The 25,310-nt window shown below is 42.3% G+C and overlaps 1 protein-coding gene across 1 annotated transcript; it reads left to right on the top strand.

The window, feature by feature from the left end:
- The first annotated feature begins 223 nt into the window (after positions 1 to 223).
- On the top strand, positions 224 to 4,024 carry zic1 (zic family member 1 (odd-paired homolog, Drosophila)). The gene is made up of 3 exons (XM_034572906.1): positions 224 to 1,798; positions 2,253 to 2,416; positions 2,853 to 4,024. Exons 1-3 carry the CDS (start codon positions 838 to 840, stop codon positions 3,051 to 3,053), a joined length of 1,326 nt encoding a protein of 441 aa, XP_034428797.1. The 5' UTR covers positions 224 to 837; the 3' UTR covers positions 3,054 to 4,024.
- Positions 4,025 to 25,310: the final 21,286 nt, after the last annotated feature.

Here is a 25,310-nt window from a genome sequence, read left to right as displayed (position 1 = left end):
ATAGATGTATGAGATTATGAGATTATGAGATATTAGATAGATACATAGATGTGATAGATGTGATAGATAGATAGATAGATAGATAGATAGATAGATAGATAGATAGATAGATAGATAGATAGATAGATAGATAGATAGATAGATAGATAGATAGATAGATAGATAGATAGATAGATAGATAGATAGGGGACAATCTGACACGTGTGGTTTTATAAACTCGCCGCGGTACACGGCTGCAGAACGTGCTCCGACTTCCTACGAGCCCAACTGTTGTGCTGTGTTCCTCGACTTTTGTTTTTGCGGTTATTCAGCCTTTTAACCAAATTCCCAGTCAGCAATCTCACAATATCTGGGATTGATGATGCGCAGAGGCCAATAGAAGCGTGGGCCCTGCACCGTGGATTGTTATTTGGTGAGTGCATGTTATTGGGGGGAAAGGAGCTCCGCCAATGGGAGCGCATCTCCGCGGCCACATGACTACCCCCCCTCCTCTCCCATTCATCAGGGCTGGACTGTGTTGTCTTTTCAATTCATTTATCTGCAGGAATGATTGCGACTATCAGTCTAGAGCTCACCGCCTGACTGAGGAGGTGAAAGTTGCGCCACAGGAAGATAAACCGCAAAAGACAATATTGCATGCATACATGATTTTGCGTGTGCATCGGATGAGCGGTATAGGGGAATTCCTCGCGTCGTAGAAAGTAAACAGGAAAGCGGTGGATTTGAGAGTTTGCTCAGTCGAGTGAGGTCCAAGAGATAGAGAGAGGGGGAGGAAGAATATCTGCGCGTGATTTTTTTACTTCTGCTCTCAGTCGTCTCGGCGAGTCTAGACTGAAGATGCTCTTGGACGCAGGACCGCAGTATCCCACCATAGGAGTCACTACTTTCGGCTCCTCACGGCATCACTCAACAGGCGAAGTCACAGAGAGAGAAGTGGCGTTGGGGATAAATCCGTTCGCGGATGGGATGGGCGCCTTCAAAATAAACCACAGCTCCCACGATATCGGCTCCGGACAGACGGCGTTTTCCACCCAGGCGCCCGGCTACGCTGCAGCCGCCCTGGGACACCATCACCACCCGACCCACGTTGGCTCTTACTCCACGGCGGCGTACAACTCCACCAGGGACTTTCTCTTCAGAAATCGGGGTTTCGGGGACGCCGCCGGGGCGCAGCACAGTTTGTTCGCCTCTGGAAGTTTCGCAGGGCCACATGGACACTCAGATGCGGCGGGGCACCTGCTCTTCCCGGGGCTCCACGAGCAGGCGGCGAGCCATGCGTCCTCCAACGTGGTCAACAGCCAGATGCGGCTGGGCTTCTCTGGGGACATGTACGGACGCGCCGACCAGTACGGCCACGTTACGAGCCCGCGGTCCGACCACTACGCCTCCACCCAGCTGCACGGCTACGGCCCCATGAACATGAATATGGCCGCGCACCACGGAGCCGGGGCCTTCTTTCGATACATGAGGCAGCCGATCAAGCAAGAGCTCATCTGCAAGTGGATCGAGCCGGAGCAGCTGACGAACCCCAAAAAGTCGTGCAACAAAACTTTTAGCACGATGCACGAGCTGGTGACCCATCTGACCGTGGAGCATGTGGGGGGACCCGAGCAGACCAACCACATCTGCTTCTGGGAGGACTGTCCAAGAGAGGGGAAGCCGTTCAAAGCCAAATACAAACTTGTGAATCATATCAGAGTACACACGGGAGAAAAGCCTTTCCCCTGTCCGTTCCCCGGCTGTGGCAAAGTATTTGCCCGATCGGAAAATCTAAAAATTCACAAAAGGACTCACACCGGTAAGATCCGTGCAGATCCGGTCGTTTTTGTTTTACTGCTCAAATCCATGCTGACAATATCCCGGACTAAAGTATGCATGCGATCCGGGTTATTATTTAGTGGGCAGCTGGAGTCCCTTCACTGGCATGTGATTCAGTGCAGGTGTCGACAGAAAATATTTCATAGGCTTTATTTTTAGTCTTCTTATTCTGTGCGTAAAATCTGATTTGTGTAAAATATTGTGGTTGAATTACCTGAATTTACTCGTAAGCATAAGTGGGTAAAGTCAAATTAATTACAGAAGAATATTTATTTAAATGAAGCAAAATGTCAAATTGAAAAGCTGTCTATATATTTTATCTTAATATTGTTAATTTCCTATTTTAAAATGTTAAAATGTGTAACCAAAATAATGTGTATTATTGAGTTTTTTTTTTAACCAGTCTAACGGTGCAATGTTGTGTTTTCCTTCAGGGGAGAAGCCTTTTAAGTGTGAGTTTGAGGGCTGCGACAGGAGATTTGCAAACAGCAGTGACCGCAAGAAACACATGCACGTCCACACGTCGGACAAACCGTATCTGTGCAAAATGTGCGACAAGTCCTACACACACCCCAGCTCCCTCCGAAAACACATGAAGGTAAAAAAAATAATCCCTCCATTCCTTTTTTAATTATTCCCACTCTTCTCCTGTTTGAGTAACATTCTGAAATGTATTATTTAATATGTGAAATGTGCAGATATTGTAATTATTTATATTGTGGTGGAGCCGTAGTAGAAGAGATTGCATGTTTTGTTTTTTTTGTTTCCTTTTTAAAGAAATAGAGAAGGATAAGTTAATTTGCTTTGACACTTTCTTTCTGTCTTGTCCTCCAACCGACAAATCAGATTAAGATCTTAATGAGAATAATGTTTTGGTTGAGCTTTGTTGCCGTCAGATTAGGAGTTTTAATTTGTTTTGATGAATTTCCCATGTCTCGTGTTTGCACCAGACGGCATGGTTTACCCTTTTTCCCTTTTTCCTTCTTTCCCTCTTTCTTTCTTTCTCCTAAACAACGTGTTTCTCATTACTGAAGGTCCACGAATCCACCAATCCGGCCTCGCAGCCGTCTCCAGCGGCCAGCTCGGGCTACGAGTCGTCCACACCTCCCACCATCGTCTCCCCGTCCACAGAGAACCAGAGCAGCAGCAGCTCCATATCACCAGCAGCCTCGGCAGTGCACCACACAGCCAGCCACAGCGCGCTGTCGTCAAATTTCAATGAATGGTACGTGTAAATATTTTTGAGAAACACAGAAAAGAAAGGAAAAGAGGGAGAGAGAAACTGCAGAATTTTAAAAAAGAAAAATGAGAAAAACTGCTTGGAATCAAAGTCAGCCAGTGAAACGTGGACTGAGAAGAGGCCCAGACGATCAATTTAAAGGCAGTGACAGAATGCATGGACTAAAGAGGAGGCATGGACAGCCACCAAGTTTTACTTCTTTCCTCTCCCCCCCCCCACACACACACACACAACCCACAGTATTTCTTTTGAGTCTTTTATTTTTTACCGAGAGACTGCTCACACAAGCATGCGATCTGCGAGGCCTGAATTTTTCTTTTTTGTACATAAAAGGATTTCACCAAGTTTTGGGGGAAATGAAAATGTTAATATTTTATTTTGTAAATAGTTCTATCACAGTTTAAGGGAAATTTGTGAAGAAGAGAAAGAAAAAAAAATGTGGTCCCTTGATATATTGGAGAAATGAGATGGCTCTAAGAATATTTGCGATGAATAGACTTCATTGAAGAGAATGTTATAGTTGTGTACCAAATGTGAATTATCCAGTATTACTACAGTCTACACGTCGACCTTAACCGACTCTTAGTATTAATGTGCTTTTGTAGCCTATCCAGTGCAACATTTTCGTCCAAGGTCCAGTTTGAGTAGCACAGTATCATTGTTGTTATTTAATGTCATGTCGATAAATCGTGTAGTGAAAGCCTGAAAACTCCGTGTCAATCTGTTTATGTACGTGATAAATATACAAAAAAAAAAATCTCTGTCAATTTATTTGTCTGAAAGGAAGTATTATTACATGTAAGTAGCTCAATTTTCCATATTTATCCGCATGTAAAGGACCGGTTAACATGTTAGAAAAATGGTCGGTATTTATGGAGAAATGCGCTCGTATGTAAAATTTAGTTTACAAAAAAAATGTTTGGATACATTTCGTACTATATTAAAGAATTAAAAAAAATACCAGAATGCAATGCGTTGGGAGGTTATTGGTTTCATTAGCGTTGGAGCTTGGTGTCAACATGAGTGTGGAAACATACTGGTTTCTTCTTTATGCATAGGATGAAATAGGATAACGTGCTGCAGAGTAAAACTCCTCAGCATTTGGCGCAGTTTAGATGGAACACGCGGTGCACGTTGGATTGCACAAATCATTTTGGGATGTTTGCAGAGTGTGTGCATGCTTTTGCAAGTGTGAGTGTGTGTGTGAGGCTGCAGGTCGTTTAAAGCGACCACATAGAAGGTTGCCTGTTCCAAACGCACGGTCACAACTTTCCTGACAGTCGTAACGAGTAAATCCATCCCCCCCACCCCCCTTCCCTGCTCCATGCTGCATCTTCTGTTTATTCAAAATTAACATCCAACACTTTGCCCTCCAGTGATGTGCAAATTAAATCGATTAATCACGGGCGTTTGTTTCCTGGGTGTAAAACCAGAGTTTAGATTACTTAATTGTTCGGGAATCTAATTTTCAAATCTAATTTATTTTAACTCCGTAGTTTATTTTTGAATATTTTTTTTTTTTTCGGGGGGCGGTGGGATTTCTGTAGATTTGTGCAGAGCTGAGCAGTCAGTGTGGCCCCCTCATTGTTCCTGGGCTGCAGCTTGCTTGACCGCCCCATTAGGCAGAGATCACATCAGCAGCCGCCAGTGATCATGGTTAACACTGCCAGTGTGCACGGAGCCACGATCTGTCAGTCTGCAGCTTTGTCACCACACACACACACACACGCACACACACAGAGACACACATGCATACATACACACACATACACACAAGCAACTTTAATCTTAAAAACAAAACACACGCAGAAGCAGCAGATGAGAGGAGTGTGTGTGTGTGTGTGTGTGTGTGTGTGTGTGTGTGTGTGTGTGTGTGTGTGTGTGTGTGTGTGTGTGTGTGTGTGTGTGTGTGTGTGTGTGTGTGTGTGTGTGTGTGTGTGGCTGCGCGTGCAAGTGTGCGCTTTTATCAGCCCAAAATAAAAACATCCACGACTCCCATCATCCTAGATGATTTGCCGGAATGTATTGAAATGTATTCATATTTTCTTTTCACGGACTATTAAATTTGGAGATAAATGGAGGATGGTAATAAAATGACTTTTTCGACTCTATTTAACACTATCTATCTAGGTTCCAGTCTCACTGATGCACTGCTAGCGATGGGAAAAAATGGGGTAAAAAAAAAAACACACCGTTGTGAACTCGTTTCAAGAAAGTCACTTTGCAGCTTTATAGAAAAATGTTCACATGTAACTGGAAATATAAATAGTTTAAAGTGGCTGCGTAAAAAAACCAGCTCATGTGGTTTCTATGCTGGCGGGATATTGCACACATGCACCATATTTAAATACAAAGCTGATGCCAGATTGACAGATGCAGAAATGGAGGGTGGTGGAGAGAGTGAGCCTAAAACTGGTGTATTCGTCAGCTGACCTTGGAGACCTATTCCTAAACGTAAAAACCATGTCTGACACTCGGGGAAATACAGTTTTTGGAATATATTCGCGTTTTGTTTGGGATGTATAGAGATTTGCCTCATTATCCCCGCAGATTTGTCTTCATAATTTATCCTCCTATTTATTTCCATGCACGTGCTGATTAGAGCAAGAACAATATTTGAGCCAGGAAGAGAGAAAACAGCCAAACTCTGCGCCTTTTACGCGCCAGGCACAACTGAATGCAGAGCATGAGCCTCGGCTATGCTGTTTAATTTCCACCCCGGGCTTCTGTCGTATTAGTTTACACTGAACCTACACTCGGCGTCGAAAATAAAATGCTCGTAAACAGAGAGTCGACGACAGGCTGCGGCGCGTCTCCACACACCCTGGCGGCCCGTGCGGCGCATGGTGACTCCGGATCAAATAGGAGCGCAGGGAAAACATCCACTTTAAATATATTTACGCTCGAGTCTGGAAATGACAAACACTCAGATATCGGGAAAGCGCAGGCGCCGGCATCATGAATATTTATCACCCAGCACTTGTGGCCAGTAAACCGAGCCCGACGTTTGTGTTACCAAGGTAGAGAGTGCAGCTCATCTGCTCGTCGAATATCAGGCGCTCCAGCCCCTTCTCCTCGGGTTGTTTTCACCATTTTAAAACCCAGGAATGTCTCTTTTCTCCTCTGCAAACAACATGGGTGTTCAGCACATGGCTACAGAGGCTGTAATGGAAAAAGTAAAAGCACAGTTGTTTTTTCATGCAACAGTGGCTGCACTTTGTAAGATCTGGTGACTCTTAATGACTTTTTGGACCTTGCTGGCATTTTTTGTGGTCTGAGCTCGCTCTTTACAGACAAATTGAATGTGGATGTGTTGTTTTCAAGCATTGCAAACATACAAATACGTTGTTTCTTCTCTGCAAAGGACTGTTTTCCCCCCAGAACTTGCAGCTACTGACACATGGAGTGTAGTCCAAGATTAGAGGAAAACTATAATCGTGCCCCTTGATGGAAGGTGGCCATGCCTGTGCCAGCATGTCTCAGCTTCACGCACAGCTGCCGTCACTCAATTAGAACTAAATCGATATGTTAAACATTTGCAGTTGCAGTTTAACTATTAGGTTTCCAGCTAAAAGATCCAGTGTGTACGAGAGAAAGAGAGCAGGGGAGTGCATGCTTTATCTATTTTTAACTGCTCCAAAGTTAAAGAACTAAGCAGAGGCCATGCACCCCAAGTTGCAAGTCATGAAATACTCTGCAAGAAAAAAAGGGGGCATGCTACAGTCTGCATCTGCTGGGCTGGAGAGTCCTAATACAGAGAGGTCAAATTCAAGTCAAGGCCACTTTAGTTTATTGGCATGCAGACATTTGCAAAAACGCCTCCAAGAAACCCTGTCCTATTTGCAGCCATAAAACCACTTCACATCGCCAGAGTCTGGCTAATGGAGCAATCCATCCCACAGTGAACGTCTGAGTTTGCATGATAATCCACACACTGGCTTTTCTCTTCTTATACAGAAAATGATTTATAATATTCACGCATGTAAGTGAGTGCAGTTGGTGACATTTTTTGGGATTGGACATGTTTTTTTTATATTGTTTTATTTTTGTTTACAAAATTTACAAAATGAAAATAATGTATTAATGCAATTATCTTTTTTAACAATGTAATTCTTTACAGTCTTACATTATGTTTAACTGCTTTGAATAAATTGTAAATAATTCAATTTGATTTAACACAAATTCTTATTCATATAACTAAATTAGGATCCATTATTTAACTCAGATTTTTAATCTTTACTGTTTGCAAACAGCACATTCGAGTTGGCCACATTGAGTTGGAGCGACCTGCGGTTTTAGCTGCTTATAACAGAGTTTATCCACCTTTAGAAACCAAATGTCAAAACTCGAATTCCAATGTTTTGGTCGCCTCATAACAATCCCGCCTGCGTCATATACTTCACAGGTTTTTTTTTTTAACCACATCACTGATTGGGACATTAATCTCGGCGGTGCCATTCGCCACAGCCCCGGTGCCGCGCTCGGAGAGGCTTCGTTAGAGTGACACATAGGCTCCGGTGACCCCCGCCGCATCAGTTGTGGTGTGTGACACGCTATTAGGTTTGGACCGTGGAGGAGAGGAGGAGATTTGTGGAGGCGCACGTCGCGTCCCCTTTGACGTGTTGCTAAATGAGGGCCACTCCAATTAGGTCCCTGCGTCAGGGTGAGACTGCTGCGCAACACGTCTGCGCAAAAAAAAAAAACTGTGCGTCACAGCCGCACTTACCCGGGGAGGAGGGCAGGTGAACGCGAGGCACACGCGGTTCTTCACAAACATGATCTATTTAGTCATTGTGGAGATGTGGGGGAGTTAGGTGCCTTGCTCAAGGGAGGTTAAATCCAGGAAATGAAAGTGACAACCAACGAGCTTCCGGTTTTATTTAACCCTTTTGCAGCCATAGCCCAGTGCGCCTGATCCATTAAAGGACCAATCCAGATTTTTTGTTTGTTTGTTTAGTTAAACGTTATTAGTTTTTATTATTACTATGTTATTACAATAATTTACCGATGAAATATGAAAAACCTTCTCAAAATTCAAAAACATGTGGATATAATTCTTCCCCCAATGTTGTGGCAAGCATCAGAAAAGAGCCGAAAAGAGTTTAACTGAAAAACCTCCATTAGTTTGTGTATATAGTGAGATCTGTGATTCAGATTTACGGAGCTGGCCGTGTCCAGTCTCCTGTTGCTAATTCTGGCCTGTTGCCTTTTGTTTACAACTGGACCGTGTGCACGAGCGGCTGATTTATTATAAAAAGGCACAAGCTAAACTCGAGCTGCCTTTAATAAATTCATCAGCCCACATCTTGATTTTATGAGGTAAAGAAAAAAGAAACAAAAGCGTTATACATATGGTGCGCTAATGTACTGTTCAATGGAGAGGGGTCTTCTCGCTCGTGGAGCAGCTTGTCGACATCTGCTTATCTGATGAGTCTGATAATGATGCCTTATTTCGCAACCGGGATGACCAATGCCAAAGATAATCACTGACAGATTCCCACTGATCCATTCGTCATTGTGGCGTCTCCGTCAACGTGCGTCACGAGGTGGCCTGGAGGGGAAACATGGCCGAGGTTGTGTTAACGCTGAGGATTTAATGTTTGTCGGTGACATTGAGAGGGATATGGAATAATGTCGGGGTTGCATGATCCCAAGAATGAAACAATGAGTCTCCACCAACTTATTTACTATTGTTTATGTGTAGCATATGTGGTTTTAAATTCCCTACACAAGACAACTACGTCCTTGGTCATATATCTGGTGAGAATCGGATTAGAAGTTTGTCAGCAAAACAAATGTTTTCTAAAACAAACCACTAATCAACCTATGCTATCTGCTTTTTTATTATAATTTCTATATATTTTTCTGTAACTGTATATTGGACTTTAGGTATTTTGAAGCTTAGGTTATGGTTTACATTGTTTTCACAGCTAAATAAAAAAAATAATGAAATTTCCAAACCCAGGTCAGTGGCTGAATATTTTACCATGTGCACATTATCACCATGCACATCCACTAAACCTCCTCTGCACAACCACGTCATCTCTGAGTCGCCTGAAATTCACTGTTGTTGTTCTGCGGCGGTTGCTGCCCAAAAGCTTCGAATATCTTTCAGAGGCAAGGGGCAATAAATACAGGTTGTTTTGTTCGCCCGGAGAGCAGATATTTTAAACAGAAATGGATTAAATTTTTTCCTACCTCGCCTCTCCTGAGTAAACCATTCCTGTTGAAAAAATGTGTGCAGTGAAACAAAGTGGAATCATAATTCCCCTGCTCGGTTGGCATGTGCACGCAGAATCACAGCTATTTTCAGTGCTGTTAATGTCAACATGTTTTTTTTTTTTTCAAACGTGTGGTGCTTTGTAATTGTTTTTGGCTCAGTGTCGTTCAGGTTTCTGATAATCAAACATCCATCATTAGGGTCCAGTGTGCACCGGAGCAGTGTCCGCCAATGCGAGCGTTTGCCTCTGTAGATTCATCACATTCCTCATTGAAGGTTTTCTGACTTCAAGCCTATTCCGAATGGAATAAAACTGTGGAGGTGTCATCAAGCCAAAGCCCTAAACCCTGCAGTAAAATGTTATGACTCAAAGGAAGCACATCGATTCATAGAAACATATATTTCCCCCCGACCTGCAAACCATTCTGACATCTTGCAACAAGTGCACACTTAGATACCAACTTCACATTTCAGTTCAACAACAAATCAAGGGCGGCCCTTTTGGATTGTACCGACCAACGCAACGCTTCCATCAGACCTGACGTGTTCCCACCTGTCTGCGGTGCATCCGTTTTAACATTATACTGGCAACGCAGAAAGAGAAGTAATTAAAAAGTGGAATTTGGCAAACGCAACATGGTATGTAAGGTATCATCATAACAGTACAGCTTGGCACAGGATGTTTTTTCACCAGCTGCATCAGCGGGACACAGGTGGGAATGTAACTTGACTGGTGATGGGAGCCAAGAAAGAGCTAGAAGCTGAATGTGTGTGTGGTCGAAGGACTGGGCACTGCCAGCGCCGAACTTTAATAAGCAAAGAGTATCAGCTACACGGTACCTAATGTTGCCAGAGGAGAAATCTTAAAGAACTGCATTATCTGTGAGGTGGAGAACAGAGAGAACTGGCAGCATGTGTGATCGGAGTTAAACGCCATGTTTTTGTAAATAAAATCAGCTTAATAATGATCAGCTAAGTGAGATGCACAAAACCCTAACAGCTCCCCGATGTACAGCACACGGTCCAACCTGCGTGCAGCAGCTGTCTCCGGTATGTATCTCACACTGTGATTTTACGTCTATTTCCTGAGATCACAGCTAAACCGAGTGACACGGTGTGGTGTAGGTGAGAATAGACGGAAATCTGCGATGTAACAGGGTCACATCACATCCAGCATCTGCAGTGACCTCCACGCCTCTTCGACGGGAACGTGAGGAAACTCTGTGAGAGCAACATTAAACACATGCCAGGGTGGGTTTGAGATTACAGAGTTCAATATGAACATGCATGTGTATATAAACATGCAGGGTGATGTAAAAATAAACACACTAACATGCTTATGTCCAAGGAGGCTGAGTAAAGGTCTATTCTGTAAAATGTCAAAATGTGAAAACATGCAACACACTGGTTTGGTCACATTTCCCTGCATGGCTAATGCACTGCTTTATGCAAACAGCCCGGCGGGCATGAAATCCATCTATTTTAAAATGAGTGAGTAACCCCTTTGACAGTTACTACTGCGATCATTCAATTTGCTTGCTGATAATAATTCCTAAATAAAATGTCAAACGTTTTCCGACAATGTGAGGCCCGTGTATCCCATTAATTCCAATTGTGCGTTGCTCACTCACAGTTTGATTGATAGCGACTGGCCCGGATCTGCCCGGTCCAGGTGTTTGCTGTTTATTATTTTTCCACCGCCTTCAATTAATCACTAATTGTTGTTTCCACCTGCAACGGAAATTATACCAACAACAGCGGCCAAAAACCTCACACTGCCAATTTCTGCAGAAAACGTATGAAATATTTATTTATTTAAAAACTCATCCCAAATTTAACATTTAATTTTGTGTACAGATACTTTTTTTTATTTTATTACAATTTCATATGTATTTCTCATTGTATTCATGCAGCAGCAGTATTTGTTGTGTCAGTGCTGCATTCACAGCGTGACACAGTCAAGTGCTGAAGGATTCGGAAATTAACGACAACAACAAAGCCTCTTTCATGTCAGGGGATTATGCTGAGGTAAGGTCATTGTGTAGGAGGAGACGTGACGAGATATTTGACGTCTGCATATGGAAACACATTGTTGTCGGAGTGAAATGTGTCTGAATGATGCTGCATTAATAAAGACTTTCACCACAAAACATATTGTGCCGTTTGATTCATTTTCTTTTGAATATCATGTGTTGCCAGAAGTAATCCGGCTCTCTATCCAGTAACATGACCACTTGTGGTGCATGAACACTATGCAGACTCCTGCTTTGCTGAGTTGTGGTAAAAACCACTGTACTCCACTGAAAGGGCAAATAAAATGTTAGCACTCATAAAAGGTCAAGTCTCCCCAGAGGATCAGGTGCTGGAAAACAGCGACGCTTTAACCTTCTAATAACAGCTCATCTGGTTTGCAAAAAAAAATGGAGGAAATGCATCTGATAGAGATGAGTCTTTTTTTTTTTTTTGTAGAGCAACATCACATTGCACAAGTCATGTTGCACTGGTGATTTAGGGCCTTTACTGGGAACTTGTCAGCAACTTTTACAACCTGAAAATTAATGTTGAGAGTCTGCAAATGTTCAACATGGATCTTCCACGGCAAGAATTAAAATGTAATTAAAATGAATCTGTTTACTCATAACAAAGTCAAATTACATTTGCTACATGATTTGTCTGCCACCACTCGTTTGTTTCTCTATTTTTTTTTAAATTTACGACCGCCCCACCATCCCGCACGGCTTCCACTCTCAAGTGTCGATAAGTGGTTAAAAAGAGCATCCAGCTGAACTTGTCACTGACGGCTGTTTCCAAACTTTGGTGACGCAAAGGACCCGTCTGTCATCGCTTCACAGGGAAGTGCGGCCACCGCCATCGTCAAAACAGGAAAATGGCGGCACAATGCTGCCTAAGGGCGAGCGGAATGACGTATTGAAAGTGTTTTTTTCTGAAAATTGTTTTGATATTTGAAAATAAAACATCCATCCTGCACTGGTTTGTTCTTTCTTTTGCTAAAAACCACACTCTGCATAGTCTCACTGTTGAAACCGCACCACCGGCTTTGTTTATATGTGGATTTATGTTTTTCTCAATGTGCAAAATGAAGGGAATGTTAAATGTTAAATGTTTTGGAGGTTGCACACCTTTTTCTACATTTTGGTTTTGCAAGAATAATTTGGGTTTTCGAGTTGAATGAACAAATCCCTTACTGGTTGCAGTCACTAAATCACAGTCATATAAAAAAATTCACATTTACTTCATCACAGAAGTCATAAGAATTCTGATATTGTGTATTAAACTGATTATATAAAATGGAGCATTAACACAAAAGGTACAAAGACAGCATCCTCTGTTTCCATCTTTGTGTTTTACACGGGAAGCGAGAAGGAGCAGGAGGAAACACATCTTTTCAATGCAAGTGAATTAAAACCAAAGTGTGTGTGTCGTGTTTTGATCCGTCGCCCTTGTTAAACAAAATGGTGAGATTATGTAAGATTTGAACAGTTTCTCCCTCTGGGTGAAAGGTCGATACTTCATATAGAGAGTTCCATATCAATAAACAGAGAATGCAAAAGTCGTACGTTATTCTTTCAAAATCAAAGGACAAACTTCGCCCAATGTTTAGACACGTAGGCCAACATCGGAAAAGAACATGCAGCACCACGGTTTGGGACTATTCATTTGAGCGTCTGAGTGATGATCTGTTGCTTACTCATAAACAGTTTTTAAAAGTTCCATCGCTCTGCGGCTTGACGCTGCGTCTGCTACAAACCAACCCGACCTCAAGGCCACGTGCGGCGTTTCAATAAATCACTCGTTCCTGACGCGTTTGCTGATGTTTGTTTGCTGATGTTTGTTTGCCTAAAATCTCAAACAATCCATTAAAACATCTTATAAAAGAGAAACATTTAAAGTTAAAAGTATCACTCTTTGTGTTTTCTTATCCTTAAATGTGTTTTTTTTCTCCCTTCTTGTGCAATTAAGCTCATTCAAGTTGAGGATTGTTGCATGTGCAGATGGTTTGGAGAAGCATCAATCTCTGTCAGCGGTGTAATAATGCAGACATTCCATACTGGGACACTTCATGAGCGGAGGAGGCACATGAGAGGGGGAGTTCCCCCATATCAAATAAAGGCTTGTGTTCTGGCTGGAGTCTGAGAACCAGCACCCCGGTGAGGATGCAGTGGGAATGAAATTACACGCAGCCCCCCCCCGGTTCCACTGTCTGCAATTTCATACATTACAGTTACAGAGATTCTGTTAAGGCTTATCAAATAAAGTTCAAATGCTACATGCAATAAAACGTTAATCATGGTGACATGAAAGACTGAGCGGTATGAGAATCGTTCCATTGAAATACCGAGGTGGGGTTATTGTTATTGAAACGACCCGTGGGATGTGTGTTGTTTTTTCGAAACCTCGCCACTCGCTCTCGCACAAACATTAAACTACATCTCTATTTAAACCATTTCCCTCCGCTGCCTGGCACCCGTCCCCTACAGTGATCTTTCATCCGCTGAACAATCCCAACATGTTTTCCAAGGCCATAAAACGCTGGCAGCACTTCTGTTTCAACCCCTGACGTCGGGCCCTGGCTTGACGTCGACATCACATGCAGAAAAATTCTTGGGCACACGCTGGAGTAACACATGGAAAGTATTGGGGCTGCAGGGAGACATGGGATGGAGAATGATAAGACTGGATGCCCTTCATCTTTCTCTCTGAATGCAGGCCTAAGTCAATTTTACTCCCAGCGTGAGACTTTCTCCAGCCCAAGTTTTGAGTAAATCCAATCAGCTGTCCGCAGGATTGAGATGTAGTGTGTCACTGATGACAGAGTTCGCTGTATGGCAAGATGCGGTCCAGCATATTTAATAAGACACAGCACTATAAGCTCCTCTTAAGGCACTCTATTACCATTTAAAGGGAATTAAGACTTAACGTACATCAATAAATGATCAAGATTAGTTCTATATTAATTTGACTTAATTTACCACACACAGTTGGTTATAAATTCCCACTCTGAATAGCATTAACACTCCGATATATAGAAAGAAATCAGCAAATTAACCCAAACTCTTTGTGATTCATGCACCAAACAACATTCCCCTTCAAATTATCCAACACGTGTTTAGATTTAATACAATCACACAAGAAAAACCCAAAAAGAATAGAAATAGTAATGGGCCCTCTGTTGTGTTCGTGTGTGCGAAATAAGCTGCGAGGTCGATGCGGCGTTGTTTGGCATCGTGGCATAGCATGAAGTCCCACAGTCTGCCAGGTGCGAGCTCCCAAATCATACTTCCCCAAATGTGCATCAACAGTTTTGACAGGCGGACTGTACAGTGCTAGTCTGAAATCACACAACAGAGCCGCTGTTCCAAGAAGACACATCACATATGCACACAGCCCACCCCACACGCTCTACTTGATTTTTTTTTTGTCGTTTGTTTTTTGGGCACCTTCCCATCTCCGCCCTCTTGCGTACCCCTCTCTCATTTTTTTGATTGGCTTGATTCCACGCTCATTAGCATGTCCCATTATCTTCTGGAATATTCAGGGGGAATGCTTCCAGTTGCTGCCATTCCAATTATTATAATACCCAACATGGTTCATGACTTTCAAGTTTCTGGAAGTGCTTCAGCTTTTTTGTCAAGGTTCTCGGTCGCATGTGAGGGCGGCAGATTATTTCAAGGGCATCTGCTCCGAGCCCCGGCCCAGGAGAGAGACACCGAGAAGGGGTTGGAGGGAGTTGTGGGGAGGGGGGGTGGGGGAGGCGGCGGCGGTGGAGCAAGCTGGAATGATCCACCTTGAATTTGTTGAATCAAATCCTTGCACCTGGATGTAATTGTCCTGCCGCTGTGCTGGGAGTTGCCGCTGCCACAACGCGACCAAATTACTGGCCCGAAAATGGCGACCTGTCAAGACACGCAGCCTCACCTGGTATCATATTTTACCAAGACAAAAAACGCTTCCCTTGCATCGCCGGTTAATGATTATTTTGTTTACGGGGCTCGGGCAAACTCTGAATTGCTGAGATGATGGGCCTGGGAAAAAAAAGAAATCAAACTCCACAGCCCTTAAACAATCCAGCGACGTGTAATCGCTTCTGGAAGAGCTAAATGAAACGTTTACATGTGAAGGAAATCAAATGCAAATGGTTCTGCGTCTTATTTAAACCCCCTTTTTCTCTTTTGTGTCGATTTATGGATTTTGAATCATGTGCTTTTCTTTTTTTTAAAGGGAAGCTGAAGAAGTCAACATCTGCTTTGGTATTGGAACTATGCACGTTTGTAGTTCACCATATGGTAAACTACAAAGATAAGGCCATACATGATAAGCGAAGGATTTACATAAATACCCCATCATCCAAAGGAATTAACATGTAGTAATGGTAATATCTATCAGACTCTAATCGCTCCGTGTGGAAGATCAATGGAGTCATTTCATCTCTTAATTTTTCAAATCTATAACTTAAACACACAAAGCGATTACAAGTGCAAACCTGCTCATGGAGGAACGTGCGCGTGTGCGGCTGTTTGGGGTCAGTCTGGAGTCTGGCTGATAGCGTGGAGAAAACAGAATTACGTCCTGTTAACTAAATAATGTAGTTTACAGAGATGGCAAGGATAAAGAATTACAACCATGGGGGGGTCCGGACAACTAACACTGATGAATCTTGTGGGAGATAACTCCAGGCCTAAGCATTCCTCTAAGAATATTAATGGAATACCCTCCATTTATGTTCAGCCATAAATTTAAGCTGTTTTTAAAGTTTATGGTGACAAATTACTATTGTTACATCGCAAAAAATTATTATCATTTGTGTTTTTATAAATTTAATTTAAGTTATTGTAAGTTCCCGGTAGAAAAGTATAGCCCCTCTCTATAAAATAACCACCTTGCAGTCTGCGTCTCGTGAAATATTACGGAGCTTCGAAATGAAAATGCTTCTTCACATTGTAATTAAAGTGAGATTTTGAATTCAAACCGCTTATGGTATCCAGTTTTATGGAGTGGAAGAGGAGTTTTATTTTCCGTTTCCCTGAAACCTTCACTGGAGTGTTATTTTGGGTTGGTCCTGGCAGGGTGTTGAAACGATGTGGTCACAGTACGGTCGAGTGTACAGCGGTTGCTGGGTGAAGCCATGTAAGCAATGTGGCGGCTTCGTGACCTCCGAGCGTTTTCAGAGGGAGAAGGAAACGTGTGTTCTTTAAACTCGGGGAACAGTGGAGTCAGGAGTGGCTCTTAGTCAGCAAACACACTAGTTTTTTTTTTATACTGCTCGTGTCTTTGCCTTATTGTCTTCACATGAAAACATCCAAGTTAAGTTCTTCAAGTTTTATGTCTTCAGTTGTGTCATTTTGGTCTTAATTACATTTATGTCTATTTCCCAAGAACTGAAAGTATGTGATATGATGATAAAGTGTTAAATGTACTTTGACGCTGTGGAAGTTTCTTCAGTCTTGCCCTTTTTGGAACTATTCAAATTGTTTGGGATTGGAAACAAAACTTTTCAGAACTTAGTTCCCTTTCCAACGACTTTCACAATGATCAATGATCAAATGATCAATGATCAAATTCCAAATCCTGACATAATGTTTCAGGGCTGTTACAGTGGCCTCATTTGACTTCAGTCCATGCTTTCTAGTTGCAAACTCTCCGAGAACCATTTATATTCGTAGCGTAAACACCAGCGTTTCCAGTAATGCATGGAAAACATGCAGTTGTCCAGTTGTCTTGTTTACACACGATAAAAGAGGTTTTTTGAAATATGCAATTGCTAAATTTGGAGTAATCCATCAGGGGTTCTTCCGTCTCTGCACCTGCACATGAACGACATCCTCGGGGGACTGGGGGCTACAGACAGTGTGGTGCGTCGTCTAATGGGTGAATCAGGTGGCAGGTGTGCCCCAGAAGTTTCCCCGCCACCTGCACACTGGACTGGTCCGTAAATGGTGTAACTGCTGTATTGCTTAGCTGGACAGACACACACACCTGGGCCGGGCTGAATTAAATGCTTAATGGGTCTGTCGTCCTGTGCTCGAGAGAGAAAAACAAAACATCACGTGAATCCGTGGAGTCTCCTCCCGTTGTTCAAGTCTCAGTCGGACGTGGAGGAAGATCCAGTGAAAGGAAAGGAGCTCTTTTAAGTTCATGTGATTAAATTATTATTTGTTAATATCCAGTTTATGTTTCAGTCACAAACCTTCTTAATAGAACTGCAGTAATTCAGCGAGAAGAGAAAATGACTAAGAAGTTTAGTCCGACTGATTTATGGGCTGACTAATAATATCTGCCATATGAGCATTCAGAAAAATATTGTTATCAATGTTTGTTTGCATTTACAGAATGAGTAATGAAAAATGTATTTTGATATTTTATGTAAAAAACATTTTCTTTATTAACATTCCATTTATTTGGTGATGTTTTCAGTCTTACTTCCACTAAGGGGGTTATTTTTTTCACCCCTGTCCGTTTGTTTGTTTGCTTGTTTGTTTGTTTGTTTGATAACAGCTCTGGAATAATTGCTAAAAATGTTAAATATATATATTGGCAAATATATCAGTATTTGAAAGTGTTTATATTGTATTATAAGTATCAGCCCCCAAAAATCGGGCTCTGCTAAGAGGAAGCTTGATAACATCTGGAACATCCTCTAACTGTGAACCTGCTATTAACCTGACAGTCAAGATGACACATTTCAGTTTTGATCAATCATCCCATCAGATTGTTGAGGGTGTCTAATGATCCTCGAGGATCCTCGATGGCAAACCAGGATGTGAACAGTGTAGAAGTCAAATGTCATATTAGAATTTCCCATCTAATGACGCACCACGTGGACCGGACAACAATCTAAGTGGCTTTGAGCTAACAATGATAGAGACGAGCAAAAAGCTCAGAAACACCAATATTTTCTTTTAAGTCAGAATAAATTGACCCCTCTCCTCCTCCAGAGACTGGCTGTGGAGCTTGCATGGCCATTAGTGCCATCATAAAACAAATGAATCCTGCACAAGATCCTGGAAAGCTGATGCTAATTTCCAACAACAAGAATTCAAAGTAAGCAATTACCAGAGGAAAGCTGGGGATAGTTATATAGTCCCTCCGCTGGTGTTGTTTGTGATTTCTTTTGAAGATGGTGAACATTTCATTCAAATGTGACACTAATCGGGTATCTCTGATTTTCTTTTAGGTTTTTAATAAATCAAACGGACATTGTTATAATAATTTATCAGAACCAGTATTGTTCAGGGGACCGTTTCTTAAAAATGTGGACTTTTAATGAAACTCTTTTCCTTTTGTGCCCTCACATCTTTGCATGCTTTTATTCTGAAAGGCTAGTAAGGACAAATGTTTAAAGCAGCACATGCACATGATCAAGTGAATGAGGATTTCAATGAAGATGCAAACTGAAAGATTAAAGAATGTAATAATTCCTTGAGTTAACAATTTACAACAAAGATCTCAAGGTGGACAACAACCACAGACGCTAAAATCTCGTTGCCAATTAAAAGTAAACTGTCTCAAATAACTGAACGAGGGAATTTGAAAATGCAGAAGCGTGAGCACGAACAAGCCACGTTCACTGGATTGAATAGAGTAAAACGTTGGGTCCTAATACATTTACGATATGTTCCTAATAGGTTTATTGTTAACAGGATAGCAGAGCGGTCAAATCAAATCTCATTCATGCATAATATGACACCTTGTAAATGATTTAAGTTTACGTTCCATTCTCCACAACCCGCTTCGTGAACATACCTCCACACACCTGAATACTAATTCAGTACTTACAATAATTACTATATAATAATTGCGGCAATTACAATTCATCATAAAGACGACGTTATTGTAATTTGTTCTCCATTTTCAACTCCACTGCCTCATCACGCAAATTCAACCCCGTCAACCAAACTTCCTGCGGTTGAAACTACGAAGGTGTTTTCTTTTTAGTTCATCTCCTCAGTAAAGTGATAAATATGCATTACATGTCACAGCTGTTTGTTTTCATAATGTCAATTATGATGTTTTGACGCTACTTTTTACAAATTATTCAATAATAGCAAGATCATTAATTTGATCATCTTTCAAACTCACTGACATGTTGGCACCTGTCTCGTATCTAAATGATGCATCTCCGTGTTATTAATGCTGCGTGAATAATTTGTCATTGTCACAAGATGTGCGATTTTAAGACAGAAGGGGCAGTGAGACTCTGAGGCAGATTTACAAACCACTACATAAAATGATATGATGATTATTACCCCCAATGGGATCAGATACAACTGCTCGAGTTGATTTTTGAACTGGATACAAATAGAAACACGGCTCTTGCTTTCCGCACAGAGCTCCCGTGACAGCCGCAGCTCCCAAGTGTATCCTCCCTGCGTGGGCCAACTCCGTCTGTGGCGCATTAGTTTCTAGTTCCTGAGATTTAAACTGTGGCAGCAACACATAGTGTAACAGCTCCCCGGAGAGAACCAGTGATTGCACTCCAGTGCATGAGGTGATATTATGTTTAATGTGTTCGTTTATTCCTTGAGGGGTTCCCAACATCTGGTGCGCCTTTAATTCTTCCAACGATGTCTTTCACTTCTCCTAAGTATCACTAACTGCGCGGGTCTGGGTCATGTTTGCAGTTGTTAAAGTAGTTGTTATTATCAGGAGCAGGAACCTATTTCCTGTTGTATTTTCCCAGTTAACTTCATCATTTTGATGATTTCTGGGTCGGACAAAGTCGCATATGACATCTGTCAATACAAACAACATTTGCAGGGGGCTTTTTTAAGATCGTCTTAAGCTGCAGTGCTACCTGATGTCACAGGTACCAGCTCCCTGCAGGCCCCCACCTCTTAGTCAGCCGTCACATATTAGAGGCCAGCTCCCTGCAGTAAAAGAGCCTGCCGGAAACTGGGTTTGATTTGTTGATGTGAGTGCGCTGAGGGCAGAGTGGGGGCCAAGCATAAATGGGATCGAGACAATAGGCCATCACTAATCAGAGACCTCAAGGTTGCCATGAGGTTAATTGTAATGCAGGTGGTACAAGGGGAGGGGGCGAATAAGAAATGTCGACTCCTTTACTGCCTCGGCGGCCATTGTGTTCTAACATTAAGCCCCGGGGCTAGGATTTGGCTTTCTCTCTCTCTCTCTCTCGCTCTTTTCCCCCCGTGTCCTCTTTACCTTTTAATTTCTTATTATCCGCCGATTCCCATTCAACCTTGGTGGGTTAAAGAAAACCTTTCGCCACATGTCAAAAGGAAATGTTAATATTGAGCCCGTCCTGGCTGTTGTGATGCGTGGGTGAACCATTGTGGGGGGGCTCCACTGGCGATTCAACAGTGCATTTCACATTCGCTGGAAGCACTCCTTTTTTGCATCATTGTTATTTGTTTAAACTGACCGAAGCAGCAGAGCCTGTTTGCTTTTGTGTGGGTGAAAGGCCATCTCCAAACGAGAGCCTGGTCATGAATACACAATGGGCCAGTGTCTCTTAGAAAAGCATTTGTTTTAGCTGTTGTTGTTTCCTGTGACCATTTTACCAGGAGACTGGACTGAGCTGCATTTACCATCCAAGAGATTTCCTTTCAGTCTTTGAAATGTGGAGCTTACAGAGAGGGACGCATCGCAGAAACTCTGAGTCTCACAAATGTAATACATGTGTGTCTGTATGCAGTATTGAGTGAGGTCTCCTCAACCTTATCTCTTAGAAATTAAACACATATGCTTTAAAAGGAAATCTGACGTTGCTCTCATGCAGTTTATAAAAACATAATGACATTTTTAATGAGTTGTTTTAGAGGTTTTCCCACGATGTCTGCTCAAAGCAACTTAAGCATGATTAAACTTTATTATGGTTATTTTAAGGCACTCACAGCACTTTGTTAAGGTTATTGGGAAAGTGAACGATCTTACTTAAAATGCTTACTTAAAAAGTCCAGACATTTTCCGGATCTTCTCCCGAAAGCTCTGGAGTGAAGCTCCGGAGTGAAGCTCCGGAGTGGACATGTCAATTATATTTCTAACACGCGATGGATGCGAAACTGGAAAAACACAAATATCTCAGGATGAAATCAGTTGCCATACACGTATGAGACGCTGACGAGGATGTCAACTTGAAAAGACAACAAGATTTTTGGCGATAACGGCCGACGATGGTGTCAATGTGATATTAACACTTTCATCCTGCTGTATAGACGCCAACCCTGCCTGAATGTTCTGGAAATGTTCCTGTTGTTGTGAACTTATCTGACCTGGACAATCTCCTGCTGCATTGTCCTCATGTAAAAGGCAAATGTAATCTCATAAAACAGCTTTAAATAATAAGTAGGTGAATAGAGACTTGATGCATGAGACATGATGTGTTTCAGATTTCTTCTCCGAGCTGAGAAATAGTCCAGCAAAGGATACCCCCCTGTTTTTTTAGCGATTGCCACGTAACTTAATATAGCTTCAGACTCCAGGAAGTTACAGATCCTTGCCAGACCAGTAAATAACCTCCAGTAAAATTGTTGTTTCCAAACAGATTTAACAAGATAATTTTCTAAAAAACACCTAAGATTGGTGAGTTTCGAAGAACTGGTAGGCAGATTTTCTTTGTCTAAGCCGACACTGAGCCGGGGTAAATGACAGTGCTATCAATCTTCTTGTCTACCTCTTCATCAGAAAGTGAGTAATATAAAAATAATGATGATATGTGGAAATAATCCTTTAACCAAAGTACCCGTGTTGCACAAAGCCAACCATGTGGGACTCAGGGTTTCAACACAGTATTTTGTTCCCTGTAAAAACTGAACTTGATCCCACTGAACATGATCCAGGCATCAATTCAATTTCCTCCAACATCTAACTGACAAAACAAATTAGTAGTATATACACGTAATTTCTCCAAGACGGGGTTGGGGCGACTATAACTATAATATATTTGATGACACGACCATAATCAAACATCAGGATTCTCTACAGATGTGTAATTGGTTAATTAGCCTGCGTATCAATATTTACTTTTTGTTTTAATCTGTGTCTCGGTTTGCAGAGTGGATTTGTCATCATCGTGATTAATCTTTCAGAACCAACTAGCTCATCCTATTTGAGTTGATCCCTTTGATATAAGGTCCACAGGACTTTTTTCTCTCCTGTCGACCAAGTTCCTCCTCAACCGCAGCAGCTCTGTTTTACATGAGATCGGAGTGAGCCGCGCACTCAGGAGCTCGTGCCTCCTCTCTCTCTCTCCTCACCTTTGCGTCTGAGAGAGAAGGGGTCAGCTGGAGTAAAGGGAGGGAGGTGGATCGCCTTGAAAGACAAACATCTCTGTGTCTGCCAACCTGCAAATGGCCCTTGTGTTTATTCAGCTGAGGATTGGACAGCAGCCAGAGCATCGCCGTGGCAGGCTCCTTCTTCCACAGCATATGTGAGGGCAATACGTTGAAGTTTTGCGTTTGATACATGACAAATGAGACGGCGTTGAACAGCGGGGGTGCTGGTAAGGCATGGCTGAATGACGTGCAGCCAGTATGGTCGAGGGTAAGAGGAGGCACGGGGGTACCTTGTTTCTGCCAAGACCCTTCATCACATTATGTTCAGGGAACTAATAAATTAAAACTGTGGTATGAGGTAAAAAATTCTATTCTATCACTATCTTCATTATAACACAATCTGAGAAAACTACTGACCAAAGGCTGGATATATACACTCCGATCACCTGTGTGTAAAAAATGCTAATTAGCCTCAAAGCAGCCATCTCTCGTTTAGAAAGCTTTTACATTTCACATGGAAGAAACACGCATCTCGCATCTCAGCTTTATTTTTAATCCAAGAGTTTCAAACCTGCACCATCCAAATAGCATTAACCCGGTGATTAGTGCACTGGCTTCAAAAACGACAAATGTTCCGTACACCTCTCATCTCTCACCCGCTTCACGTGACCAAGACCTCGGTCTGACAAAAGCAGATAAAAGTGGCATTATTCCAACTATGGTGCTGATATTTACCACGTTCATCCGGATATGTGACATTGAGAGGGACAAGCAGAACCAGCGGGGCGATTAAGGCCCCATTATCACCTGTGCCTCCGAGACATCCGTGACTTCGCCACGCATCCAACACGGGGAGGAAAATCTGTCGAGCCGCAGACTCGCGGTGACTTTGAAATCAACCTCTCGCAACGTAAAGCACTTTTGAGTAGCAAGATGGTGCTTACCTGAGCAGATCATCTGTTGTCACAACACGTCTTTGGGAGGGGGAGTGGGGGGGGATAGGGTTGGTCGATCACATCCGTCAAAGTGTTTAGGAGGTTACGTATCAAGCGGAACATTCTTTCATCTTGCTTAAGGAGGAGCGTGGCGTTCACGCCTCCAGCTAAGCTCTGAACTGACACCTCCGTCCTCGTCGCTAGGCCTTAACTGGGGATTGATCAGCAGCCCTCAAATTCAATCAGAGTGGAACCTTGTGTCAGTGTCGGAGCAGCATTTTTAATCCGAACACTTTTTTACAACTTCACGTCTTAGTGATGTTCCTTCAAACTTAGGGCCTTATTGCAAAAATCTGGTGCAGCTGAAGAAATTAGCCTGGGACTGTGTTTTTGTGGGTTTCTGATTGGTCGGTCACATGATAATACTGTTCTTTCCTTTTAAGAGCTACAAACTATGCCAACGCCATGTTTTTACTGTAAACAAGTGATACTAATTCCATCTCCTTGGCATGGGATAGAAATCGTAATAAATACATGATGACTTTGGACCTTGATTTTAAAATCGACTTCTAATGAGAACATGGAATATATAAGTGCCTTGTTATGCTGCGTTTGATGTGGAATTTTGCTCAAAAAGCGGTTTGATGTGGAAGCAAAACATAAAACTGACATAACTGGTGGTTTTGCAGAATCTGTGAGTGATCTAGATTAAATGGTCGCAGCTAGCTTTCCATGTCCATCGATAAAACATAAAACGCACATTTATTGACCAATATTCACGTAACCTTTTTATCGTCTAAAGGCCCAATCGCTGTCAGGTCTGGTGCAACAAGTTTTGATGCAGTCCTGATTACTGAGCTCTGAGGAGGGTCTTTAAAAACGCCATCACATGCTCTTATCTTCACTTGCATTTGTCACCTACTGAGAGGTGTGGACTGTCTTAAGTGAGAATGTGAAGGCTCAGTGATGGAAAACGTGTTTAAATTCCCAACTTGACACCCAGCCGCCGCCACCTCTGCTACTGTGGGATCCAGTGTCTTTGGGTGAAGGGGGGTGTCACAGGTTACGAACCGACTTCCGCGCGTAACTACTTGAGCATAAACGCAGAGAACGCCTTCATTAGGAGATTTCCTCTCGAAGCTATGTCAGTTGACTAATACACATGATCAACTGCCCCCTTGTAGCATTAATTGTAGAGTGTTTAAATACGAGGGGAATGTAGTAGGTGGATAATTGTGCGCTTAAATGAAGTTGTAAAAGCCATCTGGTACATTTTATTGTAAAATTAAGGAGTATGGAGGTTTTATTTGTGTCACTATTTACCTGAAGCTGTGTTGAAATACGTTCAGGTTGTTTGCTCTGCAGCAAAAAATACATCTTACTTATTTAGCTCTTTTTTCATTACGCCTGTTTACATTAAGTGCGGCAGTGAATTAAACTATATAAATGGCCCTATGAGAGAGGAAAAAAACTCCCTGCCTTCTCTCCACGACCCAACCGACGGGGATGGGTTTTAATGCCACAACATGATTTGTATTTTTACATTTACTTTACATATGATTATGTTATTACATATTTTCAGTTTGCAATCACAATCAGGCTGCATTACAGGGTTAGATGTAATCCCAAAGTAATACAAATTCAGCTCACAGCTAATGATATTCATGAGGTGCTGCGTGCCCCAGTGCTCTGCCTGTAGCTTGTACCTATTGTTAAGCCTCCCTATCTTCCCCTGAGGTGCAGGCCAGTGGTAACATTTAAGGAAAATGACATAATCTACACATATGCACAGTTTATAAAAGCCATCACTGACACGGAAAGTATTTATGTTTTTAAAAAAAAAA

This window comes from Hippoglossus hippoglossus, chromosome 20, assembly GCF_009819705.1.
Source record: "Hippoglossus hippoglossus isolate fHipHip1 chromosome 20, fHipHip1.pri, whole genome shotgun sequence".
In the NCBI taxonomy this organism is placed as follows: domain Eukaryota; kingdom Metazoa; phylum Chordata; class Actinopteri; order Pleuronectiformes; family Pleuronectidae; genus Hippoglossus; species Hippoglossus hippoglossus.
This window is presented reverse-complemented; position numbering and strand designations above follow the sequence as displayed.